Source organism: Thalassophryne amazonica, chromosome 5 (assembly GCF_902500255.1).
Source record: "Thalassophryne amazonica chromosome 5, fThaAma1.1, whole genome shotgun sequence".
Taxonomy (NCBI): domain Eukaryota; kingdom Metazoa; phylum Chordata; class Actinopteri; order Batrachoidiformes; family Batrachoididae; genus Thalassophryne; species Thalassophryne amazonica.
Window position 1 is genome coordinate 5,929,987 of NC_047107.1, and position 23,313 is coordinate 5,953,299.

At 44.8% G+C, this 23,313-nt stretch overlaps 1 protein-coding gene across 1 annotated transcript in view; it reads left to right on the forward strand.

Annotated features, from left to right (window-relative positions):
- msi1b (musashi RNA binding protein 1b) overlaps nucleotides 1–23,313 on the forward strand; it is a 164,011-nt gene that overhangs the window by 76,851 nt on the left and 63,847 nt on the right. The window contains exons 7-9 of the mRNA XM_034169683.1: nucleotides 18,963–19,011; nucleotides 19,466–19,548; nucleotides 19,626–19,743. Of these exons, the coding sequence (XP_034025574.1) occupies nucleotides 18,963–19,011; nucleotides 19,466–19,548; nucleotides 19,626–19,743 (250 nt within the window). The remainder of the gene's footprint in view (nucleotides 1–18,962; nucleotides 19,012–19,465; nucleotides 19,549–19,625; nucleotides 19,744–23,313) is intronic.

The following is a 23,313-nucleotide window of genomic DNA, read 5'->3' on the forward strand; positions in this document are numbered from 1 at the left end:
TAGCTTCGATAACCACTAATCCGTTAACTGAAAAGTTAACTTTATAACGCTAAACCGATAAACTCCTAAAAAAAAATAAAAAAAGAAAAAAAAAGCAGAAATTACAGTTAACCGCTAACTTTCAGTATTGACTTGGCACACTGTCAGCAACTTTTAGTGCTGTAGAGACTTCTGAGTAAATTCAGTGCAACACTGTCTTTTTAAAAACTGCTGCAAAGACATCTCACTTACCTTTCACGGTGGCAGTGTAGATCAAACACAAGGCACTTTCACTCATAGTTTCATTTATAAACGGACTAATTCCAGACAGTTTATCAACGCATTAATAGCAACTCTGTCATTTTTACAAAATGAAAATATCACACTTTTAAAGTACTGAAGAAGAAAGAATAAAGAAGGTTTGAGTGTTAAACCGACACAAGCGGCAAATGGCATTATGGGAAATAAGACTTGTCTTATCACCGCTTCCCCCCACCATCAAAATCCATAGAACACTGCCATCTACTGGATGGGAATGTGAAAAATGGCCAACATGCTGAGTCATACTTCACAAACAGAATTTTCAGTTTTGCAAATGCTTTTTTTTTTAACAAATAGAAAAAAATGACGTATTTATAAAATACACATCCATTTGTAAAAACCAACACACGTTAAAAATTTGAAATTTGTGTTTGTGGATCACAAAACACGTGTGCAAATCAAGGACCATTTGTAGATCACCGTCTGTGCATTTGCAGGTATTAATGAGACAAATTTAACTCCATAAATAAGTGTCTTTTTACTTATTTATTCTTTTTACTTATTTTTTCACAAAAAGTAAACGTTTGCATGTACATGCTGTCTTTTAAAGCAGACACACTGTCGATCATAAGGCATTGCAGCAGTGCATTATGGAAGTTTGGGGTTTGATTGTTTTTTCATTATTTATTATTATTGTAATACATATTAGTTTTGTAGTGTTGTCAGTGTTATAGATTTGTTGTGTTTTTATAGTCCAAGGAATGTAGTTAGTTTGGTGAAGAGTTTTGTTGTGACCGTGAGTGAAACCGACTTTGTGATTTACCTCTGCATGCATGTTGAAAGTAAATAACGTTTTTAGGTGTTGTTTTTTGTCCCAGCTGCATTGTCAGCCGGCCGGCCTCCTTCTGCTGGGGGAGGACTGAGGGCAGCCTGGCTGTTGCAAAACACCCGACAGACAGGAATTAATGTTTGGTTTTAGGGTTTACAAATGTTTTTGACCATTCAGTCTTACTCTGTGCCAGAAAAGAAATGTTAGTGGACTGAAAGTTAGCGGAACTAAATTTAGCAGAAGCTAATTAATCGACTGATGATTTTCAAAATTAGCTGAAAAGATAATCTGCTAACGCCAAAGTTCGTTAATACGCTTCACTTCTCTAATTAGCGGTTAGCAGATTAGTGGAACTGTGCCCACCACTGTCCCGGAGGTGGTCAACTCCTGCAGTATCAGGCAGGGGTTCAAATGAGACTGTGCTGCTCCGTAGTCAGGAACAAATTTTAAAAATATGTCCATGAAAAACACTGATCACGCCAGCGAATCTCAGCAGCCCTGTTGTGGTGGTTTCGGGGAAGAAAATCTTTGTGCTTCCAGCATTTAGTCTGTGACCAGTTGATGCATCTTACTCTTATGTGTATTTATAATCATATTTATCTGGATTTTGTGGCCTTTGGACAGAATAAATATGTTTGAAGGGCAGTTTTCATGATCTTCTGACATTTTGGCTGAATGAGTGATGATGTTTTCAGCCACATTGCAGTTTAGTGTCACAAACAAGCAAGGAAACTTCATGGAATCACACATGCAGATGCCAGTCGGACTCACGCCGTCACCTGGCGAGCGTTGGAGAGGGACGGCAAGGAAATCCAACCAGGGGCTCCAGGAGGTGCTCAGCTGGAGCAGCAGGCGAAGCCCAGGACGAGACAAGGGAGTGGAGGTGTGGGGGCAGAAAAGTTTTTTGGTGATGGTGAAGAAGGAGGAGGGATTATCAGAATTTGAATTAATCTGATGTAACAGCTGCTCCTGCCCACAGCCCCCTCCTGGCCTGTTACCATAGCAACCTGGCTTGTCTATTGTCCCCAAATAATTCTGTGGGTAGGGGTTTTGTTCTGAAGGAGGTAGTGTTCAGGGGGCAGGCAGGAGGGGACAACGTAGGACTTTTAGAACGACAAATACAAACATGCACAAACTAAAGTTTTTACTCGTTTTGGACATTTTCAGGGCTGCGTAAGTGCAGAAAGATCAGCAAAGCTTTTATATTCCACAGAGGAAGAAAAAGGCTGAAGGACTAAAAGAAGGGGGGGGACACCACGAGGGAGAGTCTGATTGAAAGAGAGAGAGAGAGGTGGAGACGTCGGGTACGAGCTGTGTGAAAGACCGGGGGGGCAAAGCTGGACAAATATTTAGTTTGTTCTTGAAGTCTCAGCACCTCCAGAACCCCGTTTACCACAATCAGGGAAACTTAAGCACCAAGTACGAATTTGAGAGACTCTGTGCAGAGACACAAACAGAAGAGTAACCGTATAAACTTTGTCAGATGTTCGCTCGTTATCAGAGTCAAAGCGGAGAAGGGCTGGTCTCGGCCCACAGCTCTTTATTTTCAGTGCCAAAGTTTGGCCTTGAGGTTCTCTGTGCTCCCTTCACAATCATAAGCCTAGATGAATTTTTCCGTGAGAGATATCGAGGGATGGCCGGTGAAATGTAGGCTCCAGCCATCCATGGAAGTTCCTGATTAGACTGGCTCACTGGACCTTTTGTGTCCCGTCCTGAAGAGGACAAAGGAGCGCAGAGAGGGACGGGCAGGGGATCACGGGCAAGATAAGAGGCAGAAAAAAGGATAAGAGGGAATATCGTCCAGCACTGCTCACTGTTTGAAATATTGAGCAGTGATGTGTAATTAAGTCTGTTTGCAGTGTTTAAGATGAACTGCAGGCCTTGTTGTTGTTGTTGAAATCTCATTTACCTTCAGATTCCAACCTAATTGTGCAGCAACATGGTTCTGGGTCTGCATTTTATTTTCAGTTCAAGTTTGATCACAACGCTAAAATGGTGGTTGATAGTTCACTTATTTTATTAACTGTAAAGTTCTCACCATCTTTGTTTTCAATTGAAAATCCAGTTTTGTAAGTGATGAAAAGCCTTTTAGACTCAGTAAAAAGTCTCATTGCCTTTGATTCAAGGAAAAAACTTCAATTCTTCCACTATCTCAGATATATTAAGTAAATAATTTGTTGTCTTTGTTTGTTTTACATCTGTAATAATTTTGGGTTTTGGGCTGTTGGTGGGGTAAAAAAAACAAGTCATTTAATGTTTGTTGTTTTGGAAAATTACAATGTTATAACAAATTCTTATGCTTAACTATTTAATGCAGACACAAAAAAGTATGTGAACCCTTGAGCTTTTGCACATATTAGTTTGAAATTATAAATAAAATTTTAAAAATTTAATTCAGGCTTTAATACACACACACACACACACACACACACACACATATATATATATATATATATAAATACTGACCACAAATATAAACACAACACTTTTGTTTTTGCTTCCATTTTTTATGAGCTGATCTCAAAGATCTAAAACATTTTTTTTTAAATATTGTTCGCAAATCTGTCTAAATCTGTGTTAGTGAGTAATTCTCCTTTAGCGAGATAATCCAACCCACCTCAAGGTGCGGCATATCAAGATGCTGATGAGACAGCATGATTATTGCACAGGTGTGCCTTAGGCTGGCCACAGTAAAAGGCCACTCTGAAATGTGCAGCTTTATCACACAGCTCAATGCCACAGATGTTGCAAGTTTGGCAACATCAGTTGGCATGTTGACTGCAAGAATATCCAGGGGAGCAATGGGAGCAAAAACGAAAGTGTTGCATTTATATTTTTTTTTCTCTTTCTCTCTCTCTCTCTCTGTGTGTGTGTGTGTGTGTGTCTATATATATATATATATATATATATATATATATATGAGGTCTATTAGATAATAAACCGACCCTTTTATTTTTTTTTTAACTATATGGATTTGAATGACGTGCGATTACACCAATCATGCTTGAACCCTCGTGCGCACGCGTGAGTTTTTTCACACGTGTCGGTGACGTCATTTCCCTGTGGGCAGGCCTTGAGTGAGATGTGGTCCCGCCCTCTCGGCTGAATTCCTTTGTTTCACACGCTGCTTGAGACGGCGCATGTTGCTTTATCAACATTTTTTCTGGACCTGTGAGGAATATCCGAGTGGACACTATTCGCGAAATTGAGCTGGTTTTCGGTGAAAAGTTTAACGGCTGATGAGAGATTATGGGGTGTTTCTGTCGGTGTAAGGACTTCCCACGGAGCTGGACGTCGTGCAGCGCTTCCAGGCGCCGTCGTCGGCCTGTTTCGACCTGAAAACATCCTAATTTAAGGCTTAATTCACCCAGGACGTCGTGAGAGAACAGAGAAGATTCAGAAGAGGCCGGCATGAGGACTTTATGCGGACATTCCACTGTTTAAGGACATTTTTTAATGAAAGACGTGCGCGCAAATTCGCCGAGTCGTTTCCGTGACGACTCGGCAAAACTGTGTGCGCCGCGACAGGAAAAACACCTCCGTGTTGAAAACCATTTGTAAAATTCAGGCGGCTTTTGATGGCTTTCAACAAGTGAGTAATTGAGAAATTGTTTAACAGCTTGGGCATGTTCCAACTTGCCCGTTAAGGTTTCCAACGGAGGTGTTTTTCCTATCGCGACCCCCCGTGGTCGGGTCCGGCCCGACATGCGACTCTGCCCGCACGTTCTTTCATTACAAAATGTCCGTTAACAATGGAATGTCCGAATAAACTCCTCATGCCGACTTCTTCTGAAAGTTCTCTGTTCTCTGACGACTTCCTCGATCAACAGAGCCTAAAATGTGGAAGTTTTCAACTTGAAACGGCGAGACGCCGCCGCCTCGAAGCGCAGATCGCCGTCAGGCGCCGTGGGCCATCCTTACGGCGACACTACCAGACCAAAATCTCTCATCAGCCATTAAAAGTTTTACCGAAAACCAGCTGAATTTATCGAATGGTGTCCACTCAGTTGTGCCTTACAGTTTTGAAAAAATTTTGATCAAACAAAGCAGCAGTCTCTGAGCCATTCCTAAACAATGAAAAAAACGACGAGTCGGTGGGCCACTCCTCACTCAAAGACTGCCCACAGGCGAATGACGTAACCGACAGGCGTGAAAAAACTCTCGCATGCCCACGAGGTTTCAAGCATGTCTGATGTAGTCACACATGATTCAAATCCATATGGTTTTTGAAAAAAATAATAAGGTCAGATACTTTTCTAATAGACCTCGTAAATATATATATATATATATATATATATATATATATATATATATATACACACACGAGGTCTGCGAATGACGCAACCGACAGGCGTGGAAAACTCACGCATGCGCACGAGGGTTCAAGCTTGTCTGACGCAATCACACGTGATTCAAATCCATATGGTTTTTAAAAAAAATAATAAGGTCGGATACTTTTCTAATAGACCTCGTATATATGTATATATGTATATCCGTTTCCAAATAAAATTAATTTAAAAGAGTAAAAAGCATATTATCATACTATGCCAGTATGCTAGCCATACAAAAGGAAAAATACAGTAAGTGCGTCTTAAATCTGGACTTGAAAGCCTCCACAGAATCTTACTGTTTTATTGATGCAGGGAGATCATTCCACAGAACAGAGGCATGATAAGAAGAAGCTCTGTGACCTGCAGACTTTTTATTCACCCTAGGGACACAAAGTAGTCCTGCAACCTGAGAACGCAAAGCCCAGACTGGTACGTAGGGTTTAATTAGGTCATTTAATTAGGGAGGTGACAGTCTGTGAATAGTTTTATAGGTTAGTAACAGAACCTTAAAATCTGATCTCACTGGGACAGGAAGCCAGTGAAGAGATGCCAAAATGGGTGTAATGTGGTCAAACTTTTTGTTTCATGTCAAAAATCTGGCAGCAGGATTTTGAACGAGTTGGAGACCCCGAATGCTGGACTGCAGTAAACCAGAAAATAGAACATTGCAGTAGTCCAATTAGACAAACACATGAATCAGGGTCTCAGCATCAGCCATAGACAGGATGGGACGAATCTTCACTACATTTCGCAGGTGGAAGAAAGCAGTCCTTGTAATATCTCTAATGTGGAGGTCAAAGGACAATGTAGGATCAAAAATTACCCCAAGGTTCCTCACTTAGTGTGATGTATGACACGTGAGCCTAGGCTAAGCGTTAGCTGGTCAAATTGATGTCGATGTCTCACTGGACGAAGAACCATCATTTTAGTCTTGTCAGAGGTTAAAAGTAGGAAATTGCTAGATATCCAGCTTTTCACTGATGCAAGGATTTTATGCGGATGAGATTACCAGCAGTTATCGGCATGTATACCTGAGTATCATCAGAATAACAATGAAAGGCTAGTAGCAGAACCTTAAAATCTGATCTCACAGGAAGAAGCCAGTGAAGAGATGCCAAAATGGGTGTAATGTGGTCAAAAGCCAGAAGGAAGCCATTACTACGTAAATGCCACAAAGTATCCCGCTTACAATATGTCAAAAAGTACAGAGAACAAAGTTATTTGGAGTGATGAGACCAAAATTGAGCTTTTTGGCTACAACCATAGCACTACATTTGGAGAGGAGTCAACAAGGCCTATGCTGAAAGGTACACCTTTCCTACTGTGAAGCAACAAGGTGGATTGCTGATGTTTTGGGGATGTGTGAGCTACAAGGGCACAGAAAACTTGGTCAGAATTGATGGCAGGATGAATGCAGCATGTTATCAGAAAATACTGGTGGAAAAGGTGCACTTATCAGCCCAGAAGCTGCACATGGGATGTACTTGGATGTTCCAATATGAACGATGGTCCAACGATCCAAAACACAAGGCCATGTCGACCTGCCACTGGCTACAGCAGAATAAAATGAAGGCTCTGGAGTGGCCATCTCAGTCTCCTGACCTCAAGATCAATGAGCCACTTTGGGGAGATCTCAAAGTTGCAGTTCATGCAAGACCGCCCAGGAATTTATAGGAACTGGAGGCTTTTTGCCAAGAATGGGCAGCTTTACGTCAGAGAAAATAAAGAGCCTCATCCACAACTACTGCAAAAGAGTCCAAGCTGTTATTGATGTTACAGTGGCTTGCAAAAGTATTTAGCCCCTTGGTACTTCACGCATTTTAATTTGTTTATGGCATTTCGGATACAAAAAGTAAATCAGGCTTCTCAGTATAAAAATTTCAAAAATTATCTTCCTTAGACTCAAACTGAAAGTAAATCTCTACAAGTTTCTATAAATTAAGTAAAAATATAAAAGCCAAGATGATGGGTTGCATAAGTAATCAGAGCCTTTGGTATAATACCTGTAAACAATCAGTTTAATTGTCAGTTTTCTTCAGTCAACTCAGGGGATGGATACATGAACATTTCCAAGTCACTGAATATGTCTTGGACTTTATTTACATCAGTCATGAAGAAATACAAACAGCATGACACTATGGTAAATCTGTGTGGAGTAGACAGTTCTCAAAAACTGTGTAACTATGCAGGAAGGAGAAGAGTGAGGAAAGCCACCAAGACACCCAGACAACCTTGAAGAAGTTACAGGCTTCTGTTGCTGTGATTGGAGAAATTGTGCATAGTGTATGTTTTGCATTTTGTATCCCCAGTTGTATCCCCATCTCAGATGTACCTTCTGGCAAATTGTAGCTGAAGTTTCATGTCTTCTTTTTAATAAAATCCTCCTCTGTCCCAATGTAAATAAAGTTCAAGACACATTCAGTGACTTGGAAATGTGTTATGTGTCGGACGCAGCTCGGAGAACCGACCAGCGTTTGAAGGACCCAGTATGAAATAAGCAGAGCACGGTACAAAGGCTAACTGAATTTAATACATAACAGTGATACAAAAAATAACAAAAGAAAGTGCGGTCTGGCGTGGTGTGCTCCCAGCAGCGCTAACGGTCCGGAGCCAGAAGCTGTTCGGACCCAAGGACCCCGCCGACACCCCCCAGGTGGCCGCAACAAACCGAGTCTGTGAAAGAAGGAACCATTATGTGAGTCCACACTCTACACACAGAGAGAACACTTAAAGGTGTACAAACAGCAAACACTTCCTGGCTTGATTACTAATCAGCTTCCCAACCTGCAGGCATGGAACATCCCGTTCACAAAACTCCACTGCAGTGGAAGCCGATACATGACTAACATACAGCTCAATATAAAAAGGTGTGAGGGACACCACATTTACTGACTGTATAAATGTTAGTCACAAAATCTAACGTACCTCAGGAAGTGTGCTGACGAGCGTGAGACCTCACCCCCTCCTCTTTCACAGACCGTGCATCAAACCCTGGACGTTCTCTGCATCCACTGATGATGAGATGGCTCCCGAGACGACGATCTCACCCGTCTGGTCACAAGGTCGAGTCTCTGGCAAATACACACTGTATACTCCAGTCTTAAATGCCACCATGTTCCAATCCATATAGATGCACCTCAGCTGTGAGTCCTGACGAGCCGCAGGTGATCAGGGTGAGGTCCTGATAACCTCAGCAACACAGCCACTCAGTCCCAAATGCAAGCCACCTGGAAGGAAAAACAAAAGACAGAAACAAAAAGGCAGCCAGGCCCCCCAGCCATACAACAGAAATGTTCATGTATCCATCTCCTGACTTGCTTGAAGAAAACTGGCAATTAAACTGATCATTTACAGGTAGTATACCAAAGGGGCTGATTACTTATGCAACCCATCATCTTGGCTTTTATATTTTTAATTAATTTATGTCAAGTTGTATAAATTTACTTTCAGTTTGAGTCTAAGAAAGACAATTTTAGAAATTTTTATATTGATAAGCCTGATTTACTTTTGGTATTTGAAATGCCATAAACAAATTAAAATGTGTGAAATACCAAGTGGTATGAATACTTTTGCAAGGCATTGTAAAGGGGGCAATACACAGTATTAACAACTGGGGTATGTAAACTTTTGATCGGGTAATTTGGGTAGTTTCTGTTATCATTATGATTTAAAAAGCGTAAACACAGTTGTTTGGCAATAAATGGCTTCACACAACCGCTAACCATGAGAGAAATAAAGTTTTTGTGAATGAGTCAGTGTTGATGCGTATTTTCAGTCCACGCTGAGCGTCCCGAGTGTTCAGACGCTGTTTGATCATGGTGGAGTTTTTGTGAAGATGCTGAAGTGAGGAAATGTCAGGGTGGAAGGAAGCAGCGAGGAGACCAGCAAGTCCCCTTTCACACTGACAGACACTCACCTTTGACCTTTGTGTGGGTAAACTGCCCTCCGCACACATTCACTCACACACTGAAGCACAGACCTGAAGTTATTCAGTGGGCCGTTCTCACTACGGCTGACCTTTATTTTCGCCCATAAGGGCAGATTAATTTACCAAATGTTTATTTGATCCTTTGTCATCATGTGGTCGGACAGCGAAGGCGAGCAAAAAGCAGAGTAGGTCAACTCTGATGTGAGAAGCGGTGGGTATAGAAATGGCACCTGTGTCTTTGCTGTATAAAAGGCGGCAGGGCCAGAGAAAGAGGTCAAAGGGAGGAGAGAGGAGGAATTATGGCCGACTGTGCCAACAAACAAAGCCTCCAGGCCTCTTTGTTCTCTCTCTTTGTCTCGTCTTTCTCCTCCCTTTCCACTTTGACCCTTTTTTGTCTCCCCCCCCTCACTCTTTTCACTCCTCTGGCTCTCTAACAGGACTCTGATTCTCCGTTCCTCCACCTGTCGCTCTTCCTGTCACGGTCACCGCCCTCCACTCATCAAGTCCCACACACGTGATTCACCTTCCCGCTCGGTTTCCAGCCCTCCATCTCACTCGCTCCACCACACCATTCATAAAACACATTTTCTCTTGGCTCTGGATCTTACACCAGGACTATTTTTTGCAGTTTCCATGGGAACGGGGAAATGGGACAGAATACGGGACTGTGACAAGAGAGTCTGACTGGCCAGCTGAGCAGCAAACGCCACGTCCAACTTTTCACTTGGACTTTTATGCATATCAGCCATATAGTTCCAAGACTTTAGTCAGGTGTGGGAGTTAATAATCCATTCACCTCTGTCTAAAGTGTGTAACCTGGAGTCTGGCCCCGTACTGACACGGGTTCATGTGGAGGGTTTGTTTGCCTCATAGTCCCTCATCACTAAAAAACAGGAGGGTAGCGGTCCACAACATCACATCATTTTCAATACTGGAGGGGTCCTAATGGGGCTCAGTTACTTTAATTGTGTTTAAAACATGATTGTGTCGCTGCCAACCATGAGACCAGAGGATCCTTGATTCAAATCCCAGCCTGATGGGAAAATCACTAAGGGCCCTTGAGCAAGGTCCTTAATCCATGGTGTGTAGTGAGCGCCTTGTTTGACAGCACCCTGACAACGGGGTGAATGTGAGGAAGTATTGTAAAGTGTTTTGAGTGTCTGATGCAGATGGAAAAAGCGCGATATAAATGCAGTCCATTTCAACCCATAAATGGGTAAAGAGGCGGGGCATGGAAATAACCCTGTGTGATGTGGGCGGGAAGAAAGATGCTGAAATACGCCCCTTCTCAGAGTTATCCAACAAACTGAAGCTAACAGGCTTGGTTCTGATGATTTATTGTAGTATATATTTGTAGATTGGTGGTGATTTTCATGATTGGTTTCTTGGGTTTGGGTATTTAAAATTCACCGTGGAGTTTTGGAGTCAGTGCGGAGTGGAGCTAATGTCAGCTAAGCTATGAGACCTGCTAACACACTCCTCATGGTGCTAACATAAATAACACCAATATTTCACTTGACGGAAATACTGGAGCACAGACGTCTTGGATGGCACAGTGGTTACTGGTTAGCACTGATACCTCACAACAAGAAGGTAATGAGTTTGCATGTTCTCCCCATGTCTGTGTGGGTTTTCTCCGGGCACTCCAGCTTCCTCCCACAATCAAAAACATGTCTGCTCCTTTCTCTGCCCCTGACCAAGGCAGCATCAAGGAGCCGGACTGTAGCTGCCCACTGCCCCTAGTGTTTGGATTGTGTCTACCTGTGATTAGGATGGGTTAAATGCAGAAGACAAATTTAGTTATGTGTGTGTGTGTGTGTGTGTGTGTGTGTGTGTGTATATATATATATATATATATATATACACACACTAGCGTGTTGCCCATGGGGATCCACGACTGTAGATTGGGTAGTGTTTATAGAATAAGTAGCTGACATTTTTCAAAGATGGTAAAAAATTATGGATAGTTTCTATAGTGAGTAGACATGGTGTGTGATTCCAGAATGTTTTTAGAACCTTACACCCCTGTCACACTAGAGCACAAATGAGGCTGAATCCCCTCCGAATGAAAATTCGTCCTACATTCTGGAAGTGTCGAGGTGCATTCGGAAATGTTGGACAGCATTCTCAGAGCAGTCTAAGCAGTCGGGCAGTGTGGTGCGGCCACCCCGATTGCCCGTTCACAGTTTCACAGAATCTCACGCCATCTCACAGCCCATGACTCACGCGAGAGGTCAGTTTCAACAGAGTTCCGGTGTCAGGAGCTCAGTACTCACAGTGTAAATATCTCATGAAGTACAGTCAACAAGACAACATCGAGGCATCACACCTGCTACACCTCCTCTAGATAACCCTCACAACTTGGGAAAACGTGTCATCATAATCACCGGTGAACTTGCTAAATCAGTGCCATCCATGTGTTCACTTTGCCATTGTTTACAAGCGCTGTGAGACGGCAGAACTCTGCTGGTGCCGCGGTACATTCTGGGAAGTGCAGGGGGATTATGGGAAACATCCATCCATCCATTTTCTTCCGCTTTATCCGGAGTCGGGTCGCGGGGGCAGCAGCTCAAGCAAAGCCGCCCAGACCTCCCGATCCACACACACCTCCCCCAGCTCATCCGGGGGAACCCCGAGGAGTTCCCATGCCAGCCGAGAGACATAGTCCCTCCAGCATGTCCTGGGTCTTTCCCGGGGCCTCCTCTCAGTGGTACGTGCCCGGAACACCTCTCCAGCGAAGCGTCGAGGGGGCATCCGGAAAAGATGCCCAAGCCACCTCAGCTGGCTCCTTTTGATGTGGAGGAGCAGCGGCTCGACTCCGAGCTCCTCCTGAGTGACCGAGCTCCTCACCCTATCTCTAAGGGAGCGCCCAGCCACCCTGTGAAGGAAACTCATCTCGGCCACTTGTACTTGCAATCTCGTGCTTTCGGCCATGAGCCAAATCTTATGACCGTAGGTGAGGGTCGAAACGTAGATCGATCGGTAAATCGAGAGTTTTGTCCCCTGCTCAGCTCTCTCTTCACCACGACGGTCCGATACAGCGACCGCATCACTGCAGACGCTGCACCGAGCTGTCTGTCAATCTCATGCTCCATCCGTTCCTCGTTCGTGAACAAGACCCCGAGATACTTAAACTCCTCCACTTGAGGCAAGGAAACATTATGGAAACATTGAAGTACCAAATGTTCAAAACATTTGTAGCGCAGTCTAAGTGGAAAAATATCGAATGGCAGTCAGTGTGCAGTCTGAAAGCAATCTGACTGCATTCTAAATGTTCTGATGCATCAAACCAGCATTCAAAGCAGTCTGATCGCATTTGAGGGAAATTTGCCATAGTCAGGCACATCAAATCATGCCAGCATGTGCCAAATGTGGCACAGAGATGACTGACAGCTCCACCAGTCCATTCCGATGGCCCAGACTGAGTCAGGCTGACCCACACTGCCTCTGGTTATGTGGACCGTATATTACATTCTGTACATATATCATGGTGATGTTTGTGGCATCCTGGACATGTGCACTCCCCCCCAGAACGGCACATGAGAAGCAGATCACCCTCAGCTCTCCAGCCAGACAGCAGGACCGCACTACAGCCCTGTGGGGTTCGATCGCATGCAGCCCCGTGCAGCTGTGGGTTTTGATCGTGCGCAGCCCCGTGCAGCTGTGGGATTTGATTGCGCGCAGCCCTGTGGGGGCTCCTAAACTCCGATCGCACAGTGCAGAGGGTCCGTCATTTTTGGTAAGGAGATGTCCATCCTGAGAGGACGTGTCATGCTGACAGATGGTGAGTGGGAGAGAAAGGCAGCCGAATGACAGATTTAACACATATCACACATGACACATAATGGGGGCTGCTGGACAACAGTGATTGGACACGTGGGGCGTCGACACGTTACATGTCAGGCCACATCACAGACTGCTCGTTATAGCAGGTGATCTGATGACTGTGATAAACTGATCATCACCACAGTGATGCGAACATCAGGGGGACCTACCATGATTACAGTCCATAAGTTAGGTGACATTCGGGGTCCCGTAGAGTGACACGACAGGTCTTGGATGAAGGGCAGATGACAGCGCTGCTCTCCCCCTCCTCTCCCCGTTTTTGCCTCCCAGACTTTCAGATTTCACGTGGCAATCAAAGTGCACACGTATGGCATTAGAAGTGCTTTCTTCATATCCTTACTGCATTCTAACAGCAGTCTGGGTATTCGTACTGTCTTCAAACTACATTTGAAGAGCATTCGTAAGAGTGGTGGTCATACGGAATTCGTACACGGCTCTTTGAATGTCTGTCCCTCCCGTCTGTGTCTCAAATTTTGGATTTTGTTTCCCCCCATTTGGCCTGATTTGGCTTCATTTACTGTCTTAATATATTTATACATTGTTTAGGTTCTTGTTATTATAGACACACTATTATTATTATTATTATTATTATTATTATTATTATCATCATCAGTGTTATTATTATTATTATTATATTTTATTATTACTTCTATTTTATCATTTGCGGCTAGTGTCACAGACCATACGGTCCCCCCTTAAAAATTGGTCCACCCTGCCTTCACTGCACATGTGTCATTTTGGACTCTTTTCACCCAAAGTGTTCAATGGGAATAATGTGATTATTAACCATCAGATGACAAAGTAAAACCTCTTTTATCAGTGGTGTCCAAACTATTCCAGAAAGGGCCGAGAGGGTGCAGGTTTTCTGTGCAGCCACTGACTCCATTAGGTGATTTCACTGATGAACTCATCCCACCTGTTCAAAGGGATGTTAATCAGTGAAATCACCTGCTGGAGTCAGTGGCTGCAAAGAAAACCTGCACCCTCTTGGCCCTTTCTGGAATAGTTTGGACACTGCTGTCTTAAATCATTCTAAAGTCAGTTTTAAGCAAAAACGAGGCCGTTTTAAGCACAAATGATGCGATAATCTGTGAGTTGGTATTGACACTTTGAAATGATGGAGGTGCAGTGAATGAAGCAGCAGCAGCTCCTCTGGCTGCTGTGCTCTGATCGTGTCCTCCGTCTTTTATGATGAAATAATGCTGAATTTATGTGGAAATGATTGTTAAATGGTAAATGGACTGCATTTATATAGCACTTTTCCATCTGCATCAGACGCTCAAAGCACTTTACAAATAATGCCTCACATTCACCCTGATGTGAGGGTGCTGCCATACAAGGCGCTCACTACACACCGGGAGCAATAGGGGATTAAAGACCTTGCCCAAGGGCCCTTAGTGATTCTCCAATCAGGTTGGGATTTGAACTGTTGTACAAAAGCTTCAGATATCTTTCGCTGAGATAGATGATGACTGGAGTGCAGTTTGAAGCAAAAACGAGGTGATAATCTGTGAACCGCAGCTGATGCACAGAAATGACGCATGTGCCGCAACACGTCTGTCTGTGTAAGGCTGATCCCGTCAGATCTCGGAAGCTAAGCACCGCGGGATCTGGTTAATACTTGGATGGAAGACCTCTTCAGAACACCAGCAGCTGTGTGTGCTTCTCCAGGTAAACCTGGAGTTGTGTTAGGAAGGAAATCCGGCGTACAACTTGTGCCAAATACCAATGCAGATCTGACTGTATCCGCTGTGGTGACCCCGAACAAAAAAAATCATCATCATATCCTGGGATTATTTGCTGCTGTGGATGCCCGCTCCCGACTTCTGGTTGTCGGAGGAGAGGGGGTTGGGGTAGGCAGCAGGTGACTAGCTCCTCGTACAGAGGCCCTCCAAGCAACTCGGTCCAGCGGGTCAGTGCTGGCCAGGTTGCTGACTTTCATGTCGGCCTTGACACAGTCAGACCAGGTCTTCTTGGGTCTTCCTCGTCCTCTTCGACCAGGCATAGCCATACTCGTGATGGTGTTGATGGCCGAATCAGCACGCATGGCATGACATGACTGTACCAGTGGAGGCGTCGGGAGCGCATTATGGTGGTCACATCTGCTATGGGGACATCATCTGACGCCTTCACACCACACATCCACCTCACCATCGCTCGGTTGTTGTGCTGCAGCCATTGCAGGTCCTCAGCATTTGGCGCCCAGGTCCCACTTGCATACAACAGCGCTGCGCGAACACAGGCAGTGTACAACCTCCCTCGCGTCATGGGTGTGACATGCTTGGAAGTGAGGATGGGGAGCAGTTTCTTGAACTTGCCCATCTGGTGATGATGGCCAGTTCACTGCCTCCTCCACTGCATATCATGTTGCCGAGGTAGCAGAAGCTTGGCTCTGCATCCCGGAATGGTGCCGTCCACATTGACTTCAGTGAACAGGCGGCCGTCGATTGGGCAAGCCTCGCCACTGCATCGAGGGCAAATGTACTCAGGGTCAGGGGTAATGGCTCTACCGGGGGTTTTGCTGCACTTCTTGTGCGCCCACATGTTGCAGAGGGTGCACAGGATGGAGTTGACCTGGACTCCCTTATGGCAGGGACTCCACAGGGGACCTTTCCGGAGTCCTTAAATTGATCCATTGTGGCACCAGACACCATGAACTTGGTCTTGCTCTGCATGCCCTCCTTCCAAGCTTTGAGGCAGCTGACACACTCATCGAGGGAATCGGCAACGATGGCAAGGTCATCTGTGTAGAGAAGCTTCCATGTCAGGCCCGTGCGGAACTCCCTTGACAGCGCTTCCAGAACAATAATAAAGAGCAGGGGGGCTCAGGACTGACAGCTTCTCGCGTTAGAGTATATGCCCTGGATGATGTGCACTGCCCATTCCTTTACCGCGACGCTCCTCATCGCCCACCACAGCACTTTCAGCAGTACTCGGTCAAAAGCCTTCTCTAGGTCAATGAAGCAGAAATACAGAGGTCTGTTGGCAGGCAGAAACTTCTCTTGTAGTTGCCGCATGATGAGGATGGCATCTGTGGTTCCTGTGCCGGGTACAAAACCAAACCCCCCCAAAAAAACCTAACAAAAAAAAAAAAAAACAGGAGAACCCGTAAGGGCAACAACAACAACTTCTATTTTATCATTACATTTTTAAATGGACCACAATGGAATAAGTGTTATCACTTTTTTGTGTTATCCAGGTATTTTTAATCTGTTTAGAATTATATTAGGTTCTTGCGTTGAACTTACTAAATAAAATCACGCATGCATGTGCAGATGCATGCATGCACTCTTTTGATATATAGATAATTTACCACCTCCTGCTGGAATGTCGTGAGTCCAGAATGTAATTAACAGTGTCGTTGTTCAGTGTTGTTAGCTAATAACCGTAATTTCTCCAAAAATATTAGTCCTATCAAAATTTGTTTTGATGGCGTTCATCCTTAACCCAAAATGCATAAACATACCAAACGGCAAATGTCAGCTCTCCCAAGTGAGTCTGTGATCGAACATATACACATGCACGCATGCAGTGTTTTGTCTTTTCTGCATTCTGCCACAAGCAGGTGCTTCAAACAGTGGCGGAAGACATGGAACCACTACAGTCCTCTATCATGGTAACGGCAACACTGACAACACAAACTAACATGAACTACAATAACATTTTTTTTATTATTTAATCTTTATTTAACCAGGTTAATCCCATTGAGATCAAGATATATTTTACAAGGGAGACCTGGACAGTTATAAAGTTTCCAATTCACATAACTTGCATCTCTTTAGATGTGGGAGGAAACCGGAGCACCTGGAGGGACCCGACGCAAACACGGGGAGAACATGCAAAGTCCACACAGAAAGGCCACATGTGGGAATCGATCCCATGACCTTGCTGTGAGGCAACAGTGTTAACCACTAAGCCACATTGCTGCCCCAAAACCTGCCGGCCCTGCCATGGAAATTGAATTAAAATATCAAAACCAACATGAATTGAACCTTCACTTTTACAGCCAGATTTCTTTGTTTTCTTTGGACAAGTCAGTGGATGAACACATGAACATTTCCTAGACACTGAATATGTTTCCGGCTTCATTTAAATGTGTTCTTAAGAAAACCGTTTGGTACTGTCTGGTCAGTCTGTCTGGAGGAGGAAGTTCTCAATTACTTAGCGACTCGTGAGGGAAGCCACCAAGAGTCCCAAACAATTCTGAAGGACTTATAGGCTTCTGTACCTGTGACGGGTTACATCACCAGTGGCACAACATCCTGGTGAAGCAGAGCCAACACTAATATTTCCTTTATAATGTTGTAGAGACGTGTCTTCTGTGAGAGTTTAATATAAAATGGCCTGATTTTTTACAAATTTGATTTGATGAAAAAAATTAAAATGTGTAAAAGTCCAAAGTTGCACAAACTTTACATGTCAGTGTAGAATCATCAGTTCATAAAGTGTCTGAAGAGGTGTGGGACATATTTTTTATGTTTCCGACGTCAAACCAGATATTCATCAGACTTCTTTCGACAAAAATATTTCAGGATGTTTGTTTTTTATGATTATGAATTAATCCTGTCATGTTAATTTAATTTTGGGTTTGGAAACCCCCTTCATGTGACAGTAAAGACCAAGTGAAGGTGAAACATGAGTTTGGGTCCAGGCCTATAGAGGGGCGGAGCTCATAGCTAAAGGGGTGGAGCCACAAAATCATACAGGCTCTATAACAACACAGCAACAGACGAGAAGGTTTCTGGAGTCGTTTTCTGTCTTTTAGTTGTCATCTTCAGCCCCCCCGATCTGTCCATCTGTTGCTGATCCTCCTGCAGAACTTGAGAAGGGCTGAGGTCAGGATGGGGGGGGAGAGAGAGAGGGGGAGAGAGAGAGAGATGGGGAGAGAGAGGGGGAGAGGGAGAGGGGGAGGGGGGGGCGAGGGAGAGAGAGAGGGGAGAGGGGGGGGGAGGGAGAGAGAGGGGAGAGGGGGGGAGAGAGAGAGAGAGGGGGAGAGGGAGAGAGAGAGGGGGGAGGGGGGAGAGGGAGAGAGGGGAGAGAGAGAGGGGGGAGGGGGGGAGAGGGGGGGGGAGAGAGAGAGGGGGGAGGGGGGGGGAGAGGGAGAGAGGGGGGAGAGAGAGAGGGGGGAGGGGGGGAGAGGGAGAGAGAGGGGGGAGAGGAGAGAGGGGGGAGAGGAGGAGAGAGGGGGGGAGAGGGAGAGGGGAGAGAGGGGGAGGGGATTGGGAGAGGGGGGGAGAGGGGGAGCGAGGGAGAGAGAGAGGGGAGAGGGGGGGCGAGGGAGAGAGAGGGGAGAGGGGGGGAGAGGGAGAGGGAGAGAGAGAGGGGGGAGGGGGGAGAGGGGGAGAGGGGGGAGGGAGAGAGAGAGGGGGGAGAGGGGGAGAGAGGAGGGGAGAGGGAGAGAGGGGGGGAGAGGGAGAGAGGGGGGAGAGAGGGAGAGAGAGAGAGGGGAGAGAGGGGGGGAGAGGGAGAGAGAGAGGGGGGGGAGGGAGAGAGAGAGAGAGGGGGGAGAGAGGGAGAGAGAGAGAGAGAGAGAGGGGAGAGAGAGAGAGAGAGAGAGGGGGGGGAGAGGGGGAGAGAGAGAGAGAGGGGGGAGAGACAGTAGTTGTTAACTGTATGTCCATCTCCTTAATTTTAAATGTTATTTTTTCTTTTTAAAACTTGCTTTGACGATGTAAACGCATGTTTCCCGCGTCAGTGAAACTCCATTGAAACTGAAAATTGAAGGAGAGAGAGAACGAGTGAGGGAGAGATGGAGGTGTAAGAAGTGTTTTGTTTGTCTTCCCTTCAGGTCGACGACGCCATGCTCATGTTTGACAAGACCACCAACAGACACCGCGGTGAGACGGACTGACCTCCACGTCCACAAACCACTTCACATCTCCCTCTCTTCTCCTTCTGTTTCCTCATTTACTGCACCTCCTCCCCTCTTTCCTGGCTGTCTATTGATCTCCCCTCAGCGCCCCCTGCTGGGCCTCCTCCTGGCAGGCTGAGCTTGAGGAGAGGGCCGGGGCCTTGTCTAATTATGGCAGTCTGTTAATCAGGCTCAAGATAAAACCACCTTAAGCACTTCCTCCCCTCCTTGGGACTGATCGATCATGACAGCTTCCCAGCTTTGCCTGGACCTTCTGTCCAGGAAGGAGGGAAGAGGATGAGTGCAGAACATCAGCCGTAAGGGGGAAGGGAGCAAACTTGCTAAGCGGCTATTACATCAGCGATTACTGTCGCACAAAAAGGCCTGCTGTACTCCATCATGGTTGGTCCTCATGAACCTGCTTTTTTTGTCCTCCCCAGGGTTTGGTTTTGTGACATTTGAGAATGAGGACGTGGTGGAGAAAGTCTGTGACATCCACTTCCACGAGATCAACAATAAAATGGTGAGACGCCAGCGTTAACGAGGAACCTGTTGATCTGTGAGCTGAAAATGACAAGTTCTCCATTTTTTCTGGATCAGGTGGAGTGCAAGAAAGCTCAGCCTAAGGAGGTGATGTCGCCCACAGGCTCTGCTAGGGGGCGCTCTCGCGTGATGCCCTATGGAATGGATGCCTTCATGCTGGGCATTGGAATGCTGGGTAAGAACACAGATGGATCTACCAGCTTGTCTCACATCCACCTGAGTCACACTTTTCATGCACAAAGACTCCAACTGGCGTGAGGTCCTGTGATCATGTAGCATAAAAAAAGACACCTCTCAGAGTTTTCAGTGGGGGGAAAGTGATCCTCACGATGACATCAGGCTATATAATGTTATCATGACATGTCACGATAACATTAAACAGCTAGCGACTGGCTAATAATGTATGCCGGTAAAAAGTGCTCACTCTCAGCAGGAACCAAGCATCTGTCCAATCTACTGTCACAAAAGAGTTTTAAATTAGTACCCTCCCCCTCCACGCCCCTTCCAGTTGCCTGAAAAAGTGCTGCTGTGACATCATGGTGAATTTATGAAAAGTTCAGGGATTTTCAACTTAAAAGTGCTCTGAGCGGCGCACGAACAAAGATGCTAGGTGCAACATATTTTTTTTCTGCATGCAGCAGAATACACTGTGTTCTCATTAAGAATAATTGAAAAAAGATGTTTGTGTAGACAGACCCTACAGTTCACAATGTTTCCTAATGAGAAACGATATGACTAAAGCACATGTTTATTCTAAAAGAAATGAACTGTTAAAATCTTTAAATATGAATGATTTTTCTTTATTCTGTGTAGGAGGATGCAGCGGTCACAGCGCTGCTGGAACAGCAGGCTACCAAACGCAATAAACACCAGGCTTTCGAAGTGGCTAAATACCTTTTGACTTTGATCAGTATTGCTGCATGTGCAAACATCACCTGTTTGCATGTTCTCTGCAACAATTTTGTGCTCTCATGTGGACGAACCCAAACTAACCAAATTCCATATTCAGAAAGTCAAAGGCATTAAATGGGCAATCCACATTAGTTATTTTGTGGTCAGTGCACTCTGTTCGTACGGCAGCATGCGGGTGTGTTTGTACACATTTTTACACACAGAGACCTTTAAGAAATCAGGCCCGCAGTGTGTTACTGGTGATGTTATTCAGCTGTTATTAGGAATATTTAACGAGCTCCACATCAGTGGTTACAAACCAATTATAGCGCTATATTGAAAAATACACTGAGCTGGCTGTGTTTCTTTATGTGTCAACAGATAGAATATGTAAATGCTGTTTTTAGCATATGTTTATTTATATTGTTTTTATTTATTTAACTCTGGTAGGGTGGTGGCCATGGTCATGTTCTTTCCTTTATAAACTCATTTTTCACCAAACGATTTCTCACAAAGTAAATGAATGTTAAAGGCGACTCAGAGACTTGATTACTAACAGTGTTTTAATCTCTGTAGTTTTTAAAAAGTGAACTTAACCTTTAAATAGCCAGAATCTTTTTTTTTTTTTTACTTTATTTGCTTCTGCCAGTTGACACAAGCTGTTTTCATAGCAATGCTACCACCTAGTGTTGTGTATAAGAACTTCACTTGAACAAACAAAACTCAGAGCTCAAGCGCCAACGACAGCAGTGTTCAAATAGTTTTTTTCTGAATTGGAGCTCAAATTTCCAACATTAAGACATGTTATGAATGCAGCATCTGATAACACTCAGAAAAATGTGGTGGTGCTCCGTTACCGTGTCCGCCCGCTGGCAGCATAATGGAATCACTACATGTGACGGGAAATCAGATATGACACAAAACAGCTTTTGCTGAAGAAATCATTCAGGCTTTACTAAATATGACTTACAAAAGGTAAAATGAAATGAAATGCCCTATTTTCCAGAGCAGTCTAGGGCCTAGCTTAGACATGTATGCACACATGGATCTTGGTTGGATCCTCTTGCTTGCCTCTACTGGTGGTTGGCTCTCACTGCGGTATTGTATCACTTCCTGTTCCGGAGCACAGCGGTGTTTTTCTGTATCTGTTAGCTGTTTAATCTGCGCAGTTAGATTGATCTAGTTATCTAGATTACGATTTGTTTCCCAGTGTAATCTTTACGTGCCTTAACTAAAGCACTCCTTCTGCTGAATCACCTCTAAATTATTTACACATTATTCACTTTGCGTGTTTTTAGGAATCCGCTAGCTTAGCGTAGCTACTAGCTCTTAGCCGATTTAGCATGGCGGCTTCTCCTGTCTCTCCCGCACTTTTCTGCTCTAGGTGTGAAATGTTTAGTTATTCCTCTGCCTCCTTTAGCAGTAACGGTACTTGTAATAAGTGTAGCTTATTCGTAGCTTTGGAGGCCAGGCTGGGCGAATTGGAGACTCGGCTCCGCACCGTGGAAAATTCTACAGCTAGCCAGGCCCCTGTAGTTGGTGCGGACCAAGGTAGCTTAGCCGCCGTTAGTTCCCCCCTGGCAGATCCCGAGCAGCCGGGAAAGCAGGCTGACTGGGTGACTGTGAGGAGGAAGCGTAGCCCTAAACAGAAGCCCCGTGTACACCGCCAACCCGTTCACATCTCTAACCGTTTTTCCCCACTCGACGACACACCCGCCGAGGATCAAACTCTGGTTATTGGCGGCTCTCTTTTGAGAAATGTGAAGTTAGCGACACCAGCAACCATAGTCAATTGTCTTCCGGGGGCCAGAGCAGGCGACATTGAAGGAAATTTGAAACTGCTGGCTAAGGCTAAGCGTAAATTTGGTAAGATTGTAATTCACGTCGGCAGTAATGACACCCGGTTACGCCAATCGGAGGTCACTAAAATTAACATTAAATCGGTGTGTAACTTTGCAAAAACAATGTCGGACTCTGTAGTTTTCTCTGGGCCCCTCCCCAATCGGACCAGGAGTGACATGTTTAGCCGCATGTTCTCCTTGAATTGCTGGCTGTCTGAGTGGTGTCCAAAAAATGAGGTGGGCTTCATAGATAATTGGCAAAGCTTCTGGGGAAAACCTGGTCTTGTTAGGAGAGACGGCATCCATCCCACTTTGGATGGAGCAGCTCTCATTTCCAGAAATCTGGCTAATTTTCTTAAATTCTCCAAACCGTGACTATCCAGGGTTGGGACCAGGAAGCAGAGTTGTAGTCTTACACACCTCTCTGCAGCTTCTCTCCCCCTGCCATCCCCTCATTACCCCATCCCCGTAGAGACGGTGCCTGCTCCCAGACTACCAATAACCAGCAAAAATCTATTTAAGCATAAAAATTCAAAAAGAAAAAATAATGTAGCACCTTCAACTGCACCACAGACTAAAACAGTTAAATGTGGTCTATTAAACATTAGGTCTCTCTCTTCTAAGTCCCTGTTGGTAAATTATATAATAATTGATCAACATATTGATTTATTCTGCCTAACAGAAACCTGGTTACAGCAGGATGAACATGTTAGTTTAAATGAGTCAACACCCCCGAGTCACACTAACTGTCAGAATGCTCGTAGCACGGGCCGGGGCAGAGGATTAGCAGCAATCTTCCATTCCAGCTTATTAATTAATCAAAAACCCAGACAGAGCTTTAATTCATTTGAAAGCTTGTCTCTTAGTCTTGTCCATCCAAATTGGAAGTCCCAAAAAACAGTTTTATTTGTTATTATCTATCGTCCACCTGGTCGTTACTGTGAGTTTCTCTGTGAATTTTCAGACCTTTTGTCTGACTTAGTGCTTAGCTCAGATAAGATAATTATAGTGGG